This window comes from Ovis aries, chromosome 6, assembly GCF_016772045.2.
Source record: "Ovis aries strain OAR_USU_Benz2616 breed Rambouillet chromosome 6, ARS-UI_Ramb_v3.0, whole genome shotgun sequence".
In the NCBI taxonomy this organism is placed as follows: Eukaryota; Metazoa; Chordata; class Mammalia; order Artiodactyla; family Bovidae; genus Ovis; species Ovis aries.
In genome coordinates, this window is record NC_056059.1 from 33,066,974 (window position 1) to 33,080,167 (window position 13,194).

General features: G+C 38.6%; 1 protein-coding gene and 1 non-coding gene across 2 annotated transcripts in view; both read right to left on the minus strand.

Moving 5' to 3' along the window:
• The window catches only part of GRID2 (glutamate ionotropic receptor delta type subunit 2), a 1,640,866-nt gene extending 1,639,275 nt beyond the window's left edge, over positions 1 to 1,591 (minus strand). Inside the window, exon 1 of the mRNA XM_004009703.6 lies at positions 1,108 to 1,591. Within this exon, the coding sequence (XP_004009752.1) occupies positions 1,108 to 1,195 (88 nt within the window). The 5' untranslated portion in view covers positions 1,196 to 1,591. The remainder of the gene's footprint in view (positions 1 to 1,107) is intronic.
• Positions 1,592 to 9,941: 8,350 nt separating this feature from the next.
• LOC114115493 (U6 spliceosomal RNA) lies at positions 9,942 to 10,048 on the minus strand. Its single transcript, XR_003589830.1, has one exon. It is a non-coding gene; the product is annotated as a U6 spliceosomal RNA (small nuclear RNA).
• Positions 10,049 to 13,194: the final 3,146 nt, after the last annotated feature.

Here is a 13,194-nt window from a genome sequence, read left to right on the forward strand (position 1 = left end):
ATCGTATTAACGTAGAGAAGGCTGCAAGAGCCGGTCTCCGTTCAGCTCTCACGGATTAGCAAGTGAGAAGAGTTGGAGCCTGAAGCCGCGAGCGCGGTGCATGATAATGACGCGCAGCCCCCACCCGCGCCCGCCCCCGCGCCAGCGCCCGCCGCGGCCAGTCCCGGCCCGTCTGGTTGCCAATAGGTGGGGCCACAAGCATCTCCAAGCCGGCTCGGCGTCCTTCCCGGAGTCAGGCCACCCCGAGCCCCAGCGCCTTTGCTCTCGGCCTGGCGCTGCAACTCGCGAGTTGACGGCGAGGCGAGGCAGGTGTCTGCGAGGCAGCCCGCGAGGCAGCCCACGAGGGCAGCCCGCGCGCCTCTGCTCCCGCTTTTCCCCCGGCGCCGGAGGCCAGTCTCGTCGCCGCGCCAGGCCCGGCGAGCGCGAGCTGGGCAGCGAGATGCGCGGCTCCCGGTCCTCGGCGACACGGCCGCCGGCCCCTCCCGTCACGGTGGCGGCGACTCGGCGCGAGTACCGCAAAGCCGAGAGGACAGCAAGAAGAGCAGGAGGCTGGGGGCGCCGCCAGCACCCCGTCACCGCCGCACGCGCTGCGGCGAACGCGGCCCGCTCACGTTGCAAAACCACCTGTTCGATCCGAAGGGAGCTCTCGCCCACCCCCATCTCCCACCCCAGCTCTTTTCGCTCCGCAGATGACTCTCTGTTCCCCCCAATATATATATATATATATATATATTTTTTTTTTTTTTTAATGGAGCAAATATACATCCGGGAAAGAATATGGAAGGTAGAGTCGATGAAACTTCCTTTCCTCACACATTTAGAAGCCCCCAGCGCTCCCCGGCACACACGCACGCTGAGGTAAATTGAGACCCCACGCATCCAGCCCACGCTCCACGATTCACCGCGAAACCACAGCACAAGTCCAGGTTCAGCATCCACATCCTTCCAGAAAACTGCACAAGTGTGAGGGAAGGGTAGCGGGAAGGGGCAATGAACCGAAGCCACGGCCAACGAGCCACACAGAGGGCGGAGAGGGGGAAGCAAAGGGAAAACGTCTGCGAAACCAAACGGTCAAAGTACCCACGGGCAGCACCAGCCCTTTCTTACCGATGTGAATGATCGAATCCGCATTCGCCGAGTCCCAGGTTCGAGACCACCAGACGGACAAAACCAAGAGCAAGGGGAAAACTTCCATCTCCTCCTAGGCTGATTCTCTTTTAGGATGGATTTTCTTTCAGTGTTAAAAATAAATATATAAAAGTCCAAAGAGTTTGAGGTCACGATAGTTTAGCACAAGCTTTTTCTTTTTTTCTCCCCCTAAATTCCTATAACCAGACCAAAGCTTTTAATCGTCGCTGAGGAAGGCAGAGCAACAGAAAGAGCCCAGCCTGAGGAAACCTCCTTCGCGAAGCCGTGTCACTTGGAGGGGAATTTTGGCATCGCCAGAGTTGTTTGCAGTTTGGCTTTTTAAAAATGTATCCAGCCTCGTTGTTCTCGGGCAAGGGGGAGAGGCTGGAGCTCAGACCATCCCCATCGCTGCGCCGGGGCCGCGGGTCTCCGGTCCCAGCTCCGCCGCAACTTCCAACAGACCACCCCCCCGCAACCCCCCGCCTCACGCCGGATGTTCCCCTCCCCCTCCCCCCACCGAAAAAGCCCCCCTCCCCCCCGCCCCAACGGCCCGCGGAGAATCGCTGGTCTTCGCTGCCAAAATAAAATCTAAGTGGCAAGATTAGGAGATTCCGAGCGGAACAGCCAGATTCCAGTAGGGAGAGGAAAAAACCCTCTCCAAGAGGGGTAGTAAAAGTGAACTTCAAGGTAATGCAGATAGTAATGCAGAGAAAATTCCCTTTCTGCGCGAGGCGGGAGCGGAGTTCGGCGAGGCGGGCCCGTGGAGCCGGTTCGCTGGGGCGCGGTGGCGGGGGAGTTGCGCCGGGTGCAAGCAGCGGGGCCGGGCCGGAGGAGGAAAGCTGCCGCGGGCTGCAGGATGCTTTTGGAGCGGTTCGCCTGGAGGGATGCAGGAAGCGAGCAAGGAGCGAGCCTGGCTGCTTCAGCACTAGACCCACGTTGCCTAGAAATGGATCACCTAGGAGAACGAGCGAGCCCGCGAGAGAGCGGTGCTATCAGGCGGAGAGAGGGGAAAACCGAGAGAGGAAGAGCTTCTCTCTAATAACCACCTCCTCCCCCTATCTGCAATACAAGGGAGAAACAAAATAGTGCTCTCATTTCCCTTGGAATCTTCAACCGGGACTGAGAAAAAGGCAGGACTCTAAGAGAAAAGACATTGAAGCCTTTTTTTTTTTTTTTTTTTTCCTTATGGAGGTTAAAGCCAACCTTAAAAAGCCCCACTTATTTAACCTTGTTATTGCAATTCTCCAACAGGTATCAGACTTTTTCTAGTCTTTGCCTGGAATTAGTCACATCGGTTAAAAACAAATTAGGGACACCTGGTCACTAAGGGAAAAGGAGACCTAGAAAGCTCTTAATGAGATTTCAATTATAAAGTTATATATATATATGAAAGGAGAGGGCGTGCTAATTACCTTTCATACAGTGATTTTTTTTTTTTCTGTCTCCAGTGTATTTTTTAGGCAGTCGGGATAGAAAAAAGATAAAGAAGATCTTGACATTTTAAAATTTTAATAATTACGTGAAACAGAAATACATGCTTCAGTGAAACATTTGATAAAAACATTACATTAACTAGCTTGCCACAGACCTTGTATATTAATGCAGAACGAGGAAGTTGGTTGCTTCTCCATGGAAAGAGCTGAGAAAGTACTGAATGACAATCTCCCAGTACCAGAATGAAAAGATTTTTTGCAAGCATTCGCCTTAAAATCCTGAGGATTGTGACTTCCTTTCTTCTAATGGTTAACTTGTATCCAGTCTGGCCTCATTTCAGACTGGAGATGTGTTAACGAAACCAAGTGAGTAGTTGAGGCCAAGTATAAACAGGCCTAATATTTCAATTATAATTGGAATCTATGGGAATGTTGCTACTTGGCATTTATGGATATCAAACTCTTCAACCTTGGAGCCCTCCCTTATCTCCAAATTTGGCAAATCTTTTCTTTTTACACTCTCACTTGAGCACTTCTCTCTAGTCTGGTGTTTTAGGCTGTTATTTCGCCAAACATAACTGTATATCACCTCTGTGAAATGGTTTCTTTCATTCACGTTGTGTGTTTTTTCCCTGAACATTCTGGGAAACTGCTACCATATTGTTACTTAGGTTAACAATTCTGTTGAAAGGCATCTGTTCAGCCCCCCAACCACTCTCCTCAGCCCCTTCAAGTGCTTAGTTCAAATTATCCCCATGAAGTCATATCCAGTCCTTTAACATGGGAATCATATGGAATAAATGGGTTATCTGGCAGCTCAGCTGTAAAGAATTTGCCTGTAATGGAGGAGAATTGGTTTCTATCTGTTGGTTGGAAGGATCCCCTGGAGAAGGAAATGGCCACCCATTCCAGCATTCTGCCTGGGAAATTCCATGGACATAGGAGGCAGCTGGGTTACAGTCCATGCGGTTGTAAAAGAGTCCCGCATGACTTAGAGACTAAACAACAGCATAAAGAATAAACTCATCCTTCTGTGTTTTCACAGCACACTCTACTTTTGTATTCGAGTCGGGACAAATTCTGAGCTACACCACTGACGCCTTGAGCGTGAGGACCATAGCTTATTCATATTTTAGTCACATCATTTTACATAGAGCCCCTTGGTTGACTTGAAATTCATCACTTCCTTCTGAATTTGGCATAAATCAGTGCTTCTAAGAAGCAACCGCTGATTAATTCCTATCAATTTTCATCATTCCTTAATTTTTTTTCTATTAGTACACATTGATTCAATATTGATTTTATTGACCTTGTTGATATCATTTTACTTTTTAAATGGTTCAGTTTCAATTTCATGGATCATATTTTGTTGTTACAGATTATGAAGTCTGGAAAAATAGACATATCTCCCCATAGCTTTCTTCTATTATATTTTATTACTCACAAGGACATTTTAAAAAACTGATGAGTTAGTATATGCTCAACCAAGAAAAAATTGTGAAGTAACTATTAACATGGAAAAAACACTCTAATATCTTAGAATCAGAGAACTAGGAAGAACTACAAAACATTAGCTAGCCCCGTCCTTGCTTAATAAATGTCATTGCTGGAGGTAGCTAAATACAGAAAATTGATACTATCTTCTCTACTGGAAATCTGTTCTAGTGTGTTAGGAAGAAAACATTTTCATCATTCTAAAATCCTCCATCCAAATAATTTCTGAGTCCAGTGAATTCTAATTAATAGATTTTGCATGGAATATAAGTTTAAACACATTTTTAATTTTTGTGTTAACTATATTTTCTATTTTAGAAAATTGCTTATCATGATTTAATATTTAGTCAGCCTTTTAATCTGTAAATTAGATGTTAAGTTCTAGAGGGAAAAATTAACAAATTCCTTGGCTCCACTTTTATATAGGCTTTTGATGAAGTCTATTTGTTAGTCCAGTAAAAGTAACTTAGCTGTAATTCATGCATTATTACACAAGTAGTTTGCTGCACTGAAATTCAAAACTGTGACATTATAACATTTGGGAGAAAAAACAGAACTTTCACTTACTAAACTTTTATAACCAATTATTAATTTTGGAATAAAAATGTAATTGAACTATGATTTATGAATTTATTGTTTCTATGTGAAGATTGTCACTTCATTCAGTCATTAGTTGTCATGTGAACATCAATAATTTGAAGAAATGGTTGATAATCTTAGCAACTTTAAAATGCAAAATATATAATGATTTTTACAGAAGAACATAATTTTGGAGGAATGTTAATTTATTGTTGAGAAGACATGAAATTACAATCTCCTTTAATTGTTATAATGTACTATGTATAAAGAAAGCAACTTAATGAAAATACTTGGAACATACAAATTTTTCATTTTCACTTTAAAAAAATATTTAAAATACCAGTGTCTTAACTTTAAAAATTAACTGCTCATAGGATAACATCAGTAAGTCAACTTACATTAGCCATTTTTAAAGAACTCTTCAATAATATTCAGTTACTCAAGAGATTTATTTTGTTTTAGCATAAAGATCTATAAATGTATGAGAAGTGTACTTAAAAATTAGGAGAAAATTAACTTGAATACCATAGAAAATAAATGGAGTACAATGCATTTTGGTCCTTCTTTCTAATTCACCATAACTGTATGATTAGTATTATAAATACAGATAGGCACACAAAAGATGTCTAAGTATCATGTAACTTTATCATGAATATGAAGGAAAAAATCTATAAGAACAATAACTGACTATATATGCAAGTAAAATTATAATTGATGTTCATTTGTAGAAGTGAGAAAGGAATTTTTGTTTGAGAGGCTGAAAAGGCAACTTTTATACTATGTAGATCAAAGAAGTTAGGAGCTCAATGGGAACTTAAGGCCTCTATTATTCAATGTCTGGTTTTCTAGAAAAAGATGAGAAACTTAGCCTTAGAAGTTGTACTGATAATTTGGTAAGGACTTGAACTTAGAAAACACATTTTTTTACTTTTAAATATGCTTCAAGAAAATCATTCTTACACATATTATACCATAATAACATATTCACATTGGGTATACTATGTTCTTTTATTTTTAGGTCAGCCTTGCAAGACTCATCACTTTCTACTCTGTCCAACTGTTCTACCCATAACACTAGTGATTGGTGAGACTCTCTTCCTTCCTACCTTTCTTCCTTCTTTCCTTTTTTCCTTCCTTCCCTCCATATTAAGGTCTTAATTCCTTCCTCCCTTTCAAAGCTTTCCCTAAATCTGTAAAGCTGCTTTACCAGAGCAATGTCATATTTTCTTCTAACTCAATGTGATGCAAATTCCAACCAAATTTTGCAACTAGATTATTTGATAATTTTTTAAATATAAACACTTTACCAAACTCATCTAGTATTAAAATTAATTCAAGTCAAAACTCTGAATTTTATAACTTTTCCACTGTTCATACATTAGCCATGATGTTGAAATTTTAATAATAAGAGTTCAGTTATACATATTGGTAGACCTCTTTTACTTTAGACCTTTTATTTGTTCTTCTGGATGTTGATATGGATTTTTAAGTGGAATATTAATATTAAATACCAAGCAGTTGGTATAGGGACATCAAATGATGACTTACAAGCCAACAGAAGTTCTGAGATTGGCCCCTCACTACATTATTTCCTGTCCCCACAAGATGGCAGCCATGCTTGTTGTAGATTTAATCAGCTTACTTTTTGAAATGTCTCAATACTTAACAGTTTACCAGAGTATAATTAACCCATATTAATCAAATTACTATATTTAGGTAAACTTGATACTTTAAGTGACCTTATTTTGGTAACTTGATTTTCTGAAGTTTTATTTCTTCTATAGCTTTTAAAAATAGTAAATATCTATTATGCTCATATCTGTTTTATTCATTCCTTCTGAAATTTTATCAGTTACTTCGGAATTAAACATCAATAGAATGATCTTTAATAATAGGACAGTCAATCCTATGATAGGGATAATTAGAACACTGTGATATATTATCATTCAAATTTTTGCTGTAGATGTTAAAGTTTTAAAATGAGCTTTATTTAGCTATATATTTTTTTCTACAGAAAATATATTTTATACATCTTGAATTAAGAAATTTCACTTGGCCATGGAGGATGGAAATTGTCTATGAATTATATGATTGATCCTTTTGGTGTGGCATATCATTTGAAACAAATGTCTAACAAATAGGTCAAAAGTAAAAAGAAATGCATGATGTCAACTATAATAAATATCAATTATCTGACCCTTTAAAATCATATTTTTTATTTTCCCATGGTTAACCGTGCTAATTCTGATTCTGAAATTAACTATTTCTTTTGAAACATATTTCTTGGGTACAGAAGCAGCTAAGATGCAAAGTATGTTTGTGCAATATGCTGCAGATAGAAAACTGTACACTTTAGCCTAAAATATATTTTATAGCAGATGTCATGCGCAAAAATTTAAATAGAGAAACAAAAGTTTGGTCAATAGTCAGTAATTTACACACACACATAGTGGCTTTATAGGCTTTACTTTAAAGTAGTATTTAAATTCTAAACATTTCATTTCACTTCTTACTGGGTAGAGTACATAATCAGTATAAAGTCAGATATAATAAATTCATTATTCCTTGTTGGTCCTGTAAATTGATGGTGAATCTAAATATTTAATTAATTATGAATAAATAGATTATCTCATAAGTGAAATGATAAAAAATTTTTAATATTGTGAAGTATAATTCCAGCAGCATAAGATGAGTATACCGACTCTGCAGAATAAACATTTTAGTATGGTATCAAAGTAGTCTGTTAGTAAGATAATTTCTATTATCCAGATAATTTCTATTTACCAGTCCCCTCGTTTACAACACAAATAGTGGTTATCTCTTGGTATAAAAATTATGAAAGATATTTTGAAAGGGTTCTTTGGAATATGACATAAAAAATTATCTCAGCAACAGAAGCCCAAACATGATTCTGCCCAAATTTAACTTAACTTATTCACAGTATGGTTGATATGACTAAAGAGAATGCAAGGGGGATAAAATTAAATTTTGTATTAAATATGATAGAATTCATCTAAAGTTTGCTAATATAAAATTAGTCATATTGTCAACACTTTGTTTCATTGTTTGTTTGTTTTTTTTTTTTTTTGCAATATACTGATTTATCACTTTGTGAGAAATTTCATCAGGATAGAACTGGACCATAAAGAATTAAACACAATATTAAGGTTATAAAAATGAAGCAATCTTACAAAAAATTTAATGCCTACAAAGTTAGAAATATCTGAACTAGCATATCTTACATTGTGTTCTAGGGAATTCTTTGTTTAGGGTAGGGGATGAGATTTACTGACCACATAAGGTTAAAACTACTAAGTAGATTTGTTTTTAGAGTGTATATTAACATATTAAAAACATAAGAGTTTTCTAGGTAAAAAAAATATTAACTTTTACTTAACCCACACTATCTCACACTTATGTAACTGTTAATTTCCCCCTTTTATGCACAGAATGAACATTCCTTGTTGTACTGTTATATTATTTTTCAAAAATATTGTTTTTGTTTTTTTTCTCCTCTGTGGATGGCTAAATTAGCCAGATTGTCGATTTATAGTTTGGTTTATTCCTACCTACATATCTGGGGAGTTATTCTGTTTTGTAATACAATAGGAATTTCTATTTTGAACTTCTATGATGAAGGAAAATATATCCCTCAACAATAAACATATTTTCTTTTTAAAATGTTTCATATATTTCCATTTCTGCTTAGGAAGTACAAAGCCAAAGGAGAACATTGCTCTGATTCTAAAAATAAGAAAATATTGGATGATCTATAAAAATGTAGAGGAACTAGAGATCAAATTGCCAACAATCATTGAATCACCAAAAAAGCGAAAGAGTTCCAGAAAAACATCTACTTCTGCTTTATTGACTACACCAAAGCCTTTGACTGTGTGGATCACAATAAACTGTGGGAAATTCTTAAAGAAATGGGAATACCAAACCACCTGACCTGCCTCCTAGGAAATCTGTATTCAGGTCAACAAGCAAATTAGAACTGGACATGAAAAAAAAGGCTGGTTTCAAATCGGGAAAGGAGTATGTCAAGTCTCTGTATATTATCACCCTGCTTATTTAACTTATATGCAGAGTACATCATGCTAAATGCCAGGCTGGATGAAGCACAAGCTGGAATCAAGATTGCCGGGAGAAATATCAACAACCTCAGATATGCAGATGACACCACCCGTATAACAGAAAGCAAAGAAGAACTAAAGAGCCTCTTGATGAAAGTGAAAGAGGAGAGTGAAAAAGTTGGCTTAAAATTCAACATTCAGAAAACTAAGATCATGGCATCTGGTCCCATCACTTCATGGCAAATAGATAAGGAGATGATTGAAACAGTGACAGACTTTATTTTCTTGAGCTCCAAAATCACTGCAGATGGTGACTGCAGCCATAAAATTAAAAGACGCTTTCTCTCTGGAAGAAAAGCTATGACCAACCTAGACAGCATATTAAAAAGCAGAGACATTACTTTGCCAACAAATGTCTTTACAGTTATAGCTATGGTTTTTCCGGTAATCATGTATGGATGTGAGAGTTGGACTATAAAGAAAGCTGAGCACTGAAGAATTGATGTTTTTGAACTGTAGTATTGGAGAAGACTCTTGAGAGTCTCTTGGACTGCAAGGAGATCAAACCAGTCAATCCTAAAGGAAATCAATCCTGAATATTCATTGGAAGGACTGATGCTGAAGCTAAAACTCCAATACTTTGACTACCTGATGCGAAGAGCTGACTCATTGGAAAAGATCCTGATGCTCAGAAAGATTGAATGCGGGAGTAGAAGGGGACGACAGAGGATGAGATGGTTGGATGGCATCACCGACTTGATAGACATGAGTTTGAGTAAACTCTGGGAGTTGGTAATTGACAGGGAGCCTGGCGTGCTGCAGTCCATGGGGTAGCAAAGATTCGGACATGACTGAGCACTGAACTGATAAAAGTGTAACTTTCCTTGAACCCATCAGAAAGCTGAGGCAGTCAGACAGCAAAGTAAACTAAGCTCCAAAAAGTGGCAAGCTCCTCTAATGTGAGACAGGACACAAACTTTCTTCACTTTGGCAGAGCACAGAGGACATATTTGGTGTAGCAAGTAAGAAAGTGAAAGTGAAGTCTCTCAGCACTGTCCGACTCTTTGCGACACTATTGACTGAAGCCTATAAGACTCCTCCATCCATGGGATTTTCCAGGCAAGAATACTGGAGTAGGTTGCCGATTTCTTCTCCAGGATATCTTCCCGACCCAAGGATTGAACCTGGGTCAGACGCTTTACCGTCTGAACCACCAGGGAAGTCCAAAAAAAGAAACATGGAACACTTCATGAATTTGCATGTCATCCCTGCTCAGGGGCCATGCTAATCTTCTCTGTATCGTCCCAATTTTAGTATGTGTGCTACAGAAGCGAGCATTGCAGGTAAGAAGAAATCATAAAAAATTTTAATAAAAAGGATGAATTTGAAGCAGCATAAAAGTTTAGAATAACTGGGGGCATCAGACACAAGACAGTGTTCACTCACTCATAAGCTCTTTTCTAGGGGCTCATGGAAAGGAATGAGAGCAGGGCAGGAAACCAGAAATACCCCCATAACTGCTGCAGGCATAGTGAAGGCAGAACAGTCTCAAGATATGGTGCATTTGCATGGGCTCTTCTCGTTAGGAAGAAAAATGCTTTACACTGCTGAGGAAGGGACAGCAAACTGTCTTTTAACCAGGGACCAGGCAAAGATCCAATGTTTGTGTAGAAGCAAAACTCATCAGCTTCTGGGGAAGGGTTAAGAGCTTTGCTTTTTGACATCAGAAACCAAGAAAAGATCACTGCTTCTGAGAAAGTGATAGAATCAAAAATGTCTGCCGCTAGGGTTTGGACTAGAAAGACTTTACGAGTCACAATCCTGTGCTGTATAAAGCAGAGATGTGCTATTGCTGGGAGCAAGGAGGAGCAAAATTATCTCATCTGTTTAATAAACTCTACAAATACAAGTCCAAATATGACTGTCACTGAGATGAGAGAAACAAGAATAATTCCACAACCCCCTTCCTGATTTTCAGGGACACAGATGCTGTCTACAACTGAGCTTTCATCAGATAAACCAAAAACCCACTCCCTGCCCCTACCATGAGTTCAGAACTGAGTAAAGGCAACAGACAGTTACCACTGGTAAAGAGAAAAGAATGTGAAGAGCGACCCATTGTTTGGCAGTCATTAAAATCACTGCACATGGTGATTGCAGCCATGAAATTAAAAGACGCTTACTCTTTAGAAGGAAAGTTATGACCAACCTAGATAGCATATTCATAAGCAGAGACATTACTTTGCCAACAAAGGTCCGTCTAGTCAAGGCTATGGTTTTTCCAGTGGTCATGTTTGGATGTGAGAGTTGGACTGTGAAGAAGGCAGAGTGCTGAAGAATTGATGCTTTTGAACTGTGGTGTTGGAGAAGACTGTTGAGAGTCCCTTGGACTGCAAGGAGATCAGTCCCGGGTGTTCATTGGAAGGACTGATGCTAAAGCTGAAACTCCAGTACTTCGGCCACCTCATGAGAAGAGTTGACTCATTGGAAAAGACTCTGATGCTGGGACGGATTAGGGGCAGGAGAAGGGGACGACAGAGGATGAGATGGCTCGATGGACCTGAGTTTGGGTAAACTCCGGAAGTTGGTGATGGACAGGGGGCCTGCTGTGCTACAATTCATGGGGTCACAGAGTCGGACATGACTGAGCGACTGAACTGAACTGAAACACATTCTGAGAGCTGAGGTTAAAGCAGAAAAACTGATAACAAAGTTCTAGCACCATGGGGCTCACACCAAGCACATGATTTAGGCAGTCCCTCAGTGAAGAATTTGAAGGGCAACAAAGTCAACAACAAAACCCAAACCCAAGTGAATCATTTGCTACCATTGTAGCAGAGAAATAATTGTATTCATCTCCACCTATAAATACTCTTGATCTCAGACTCTACCATTCTTCAGTTGACATTGTTCAGAATACATTCTAAAATTATATGGCAAAGTACTGTAATAAGAAAGCCATTTTCCAGAGATAAATCACTCAACAGCAGCAGATTAAGCAGTTATCAAAATGTTGAAATTATCAGTCAAGGGCTTTATAAAAACTATGCTTTAATTAAAGGATGTAGTGGTAAAAGTGAAGAACATCCATTAACAGATGAAAAACTTCAACAGAAAGATTAGAAACTATTAAAATGAGTCAAATAAATGGCCCCCCAAAAAACACATGATATCAAAGATGAAGATTACTATGATGCTCTTGACACATCTGAGGAAGAAATTTTAAACTAAAAGTAGGTTGATATAAATTATCCAAAATGAAACATAAAAAGAAAAATGAATTTTTAAAAGTAGAGCAAAGCATCCAGGAGTTGTGGGACACTATCAAATGATCTAACATGTGTACTTTGATTTATAGAGGGAAATAAAGAGAAATGAGAAGAAAAAATACCAGAAAAGATCATGGATCCATTCCCAAATATAGTGAAAGATAATAAACCAATGATCCAGGAATCTTAGAGAATTCCAACCAAAGTATTAAAGATGTACAAAACATAAAGAAACATAATTAAATTGCTACAGAAAAAATTAAGAGCCAAAGCTGGAGGCAACCAGAAAACAGAAAATATTGCATACAGAGGAACAAAAGTAAGAATCATAACATACTTCCCATCAAAAACTAAGTAAGCCAGAAGACAATGGAGTGACATCAGTGATGTATTAAAAGAAAAAAATTAATTCTTCAATTAGAACACTAAACACAGCAAAATATATTTCAAAAATGAATATGAAATAAAGACCCTTCAGGAAACAAGACTAGTAATTAATTTTCATAAGACTTCCTCTATAAGAAACTTTAGAGATAGATCATAAGGATGAAGATAATACAGACTGAAATTTGAATTTATAGAAAGAAAAAAAAAAGGACAAGAAGAGTAAATAAAGAATAAGCATAAAAGATGCATTGCATTTTTTTTCTCTTTTGTAGTCCCTGTAAAGACAATTGAGTTTTTAAGGTAAAAATGATAGCAGGGTATTAAAAGAGTTAGAAGCAATGTAGAAACAAAAGGTATAATAAAAATAGCACAAAAGATAGGAAGGAGGAAATTAAAGAATGGTATGTGAAATTTTTTCAAGATATATTGTGATAAATATAATTTTGTAAATCAAAAAGCAATAAATAAAAATTTTTAGATAGATACAGCTAACAATTTGCAGCTTCCCTTGTACCTCAGCTGGTAAACAATCGCCCTGAAATGCAGGAGACCCAGATTTGAGTCTTGGGTTGGGAAGATCCCCTGGAGAAGGAAGGAAACCTACTCCAGTATTGTTGCCTGGAGAATCTGTTGGAGATTACGAGTGAAATGACATAAAACGACACACACAAAAGATAGACGCACACTCCAGCCGGAGGAACAGAACTGGGCAAAAAACTAATTGCTGTTTATTACAAAAGCCCCTTAGGCAGAATTCCAGACTGCATGAATAAGCCTTTTCGGCACAGCGCAGGTGCATACATGTTATCATATAGCAAAGGGGAGTGA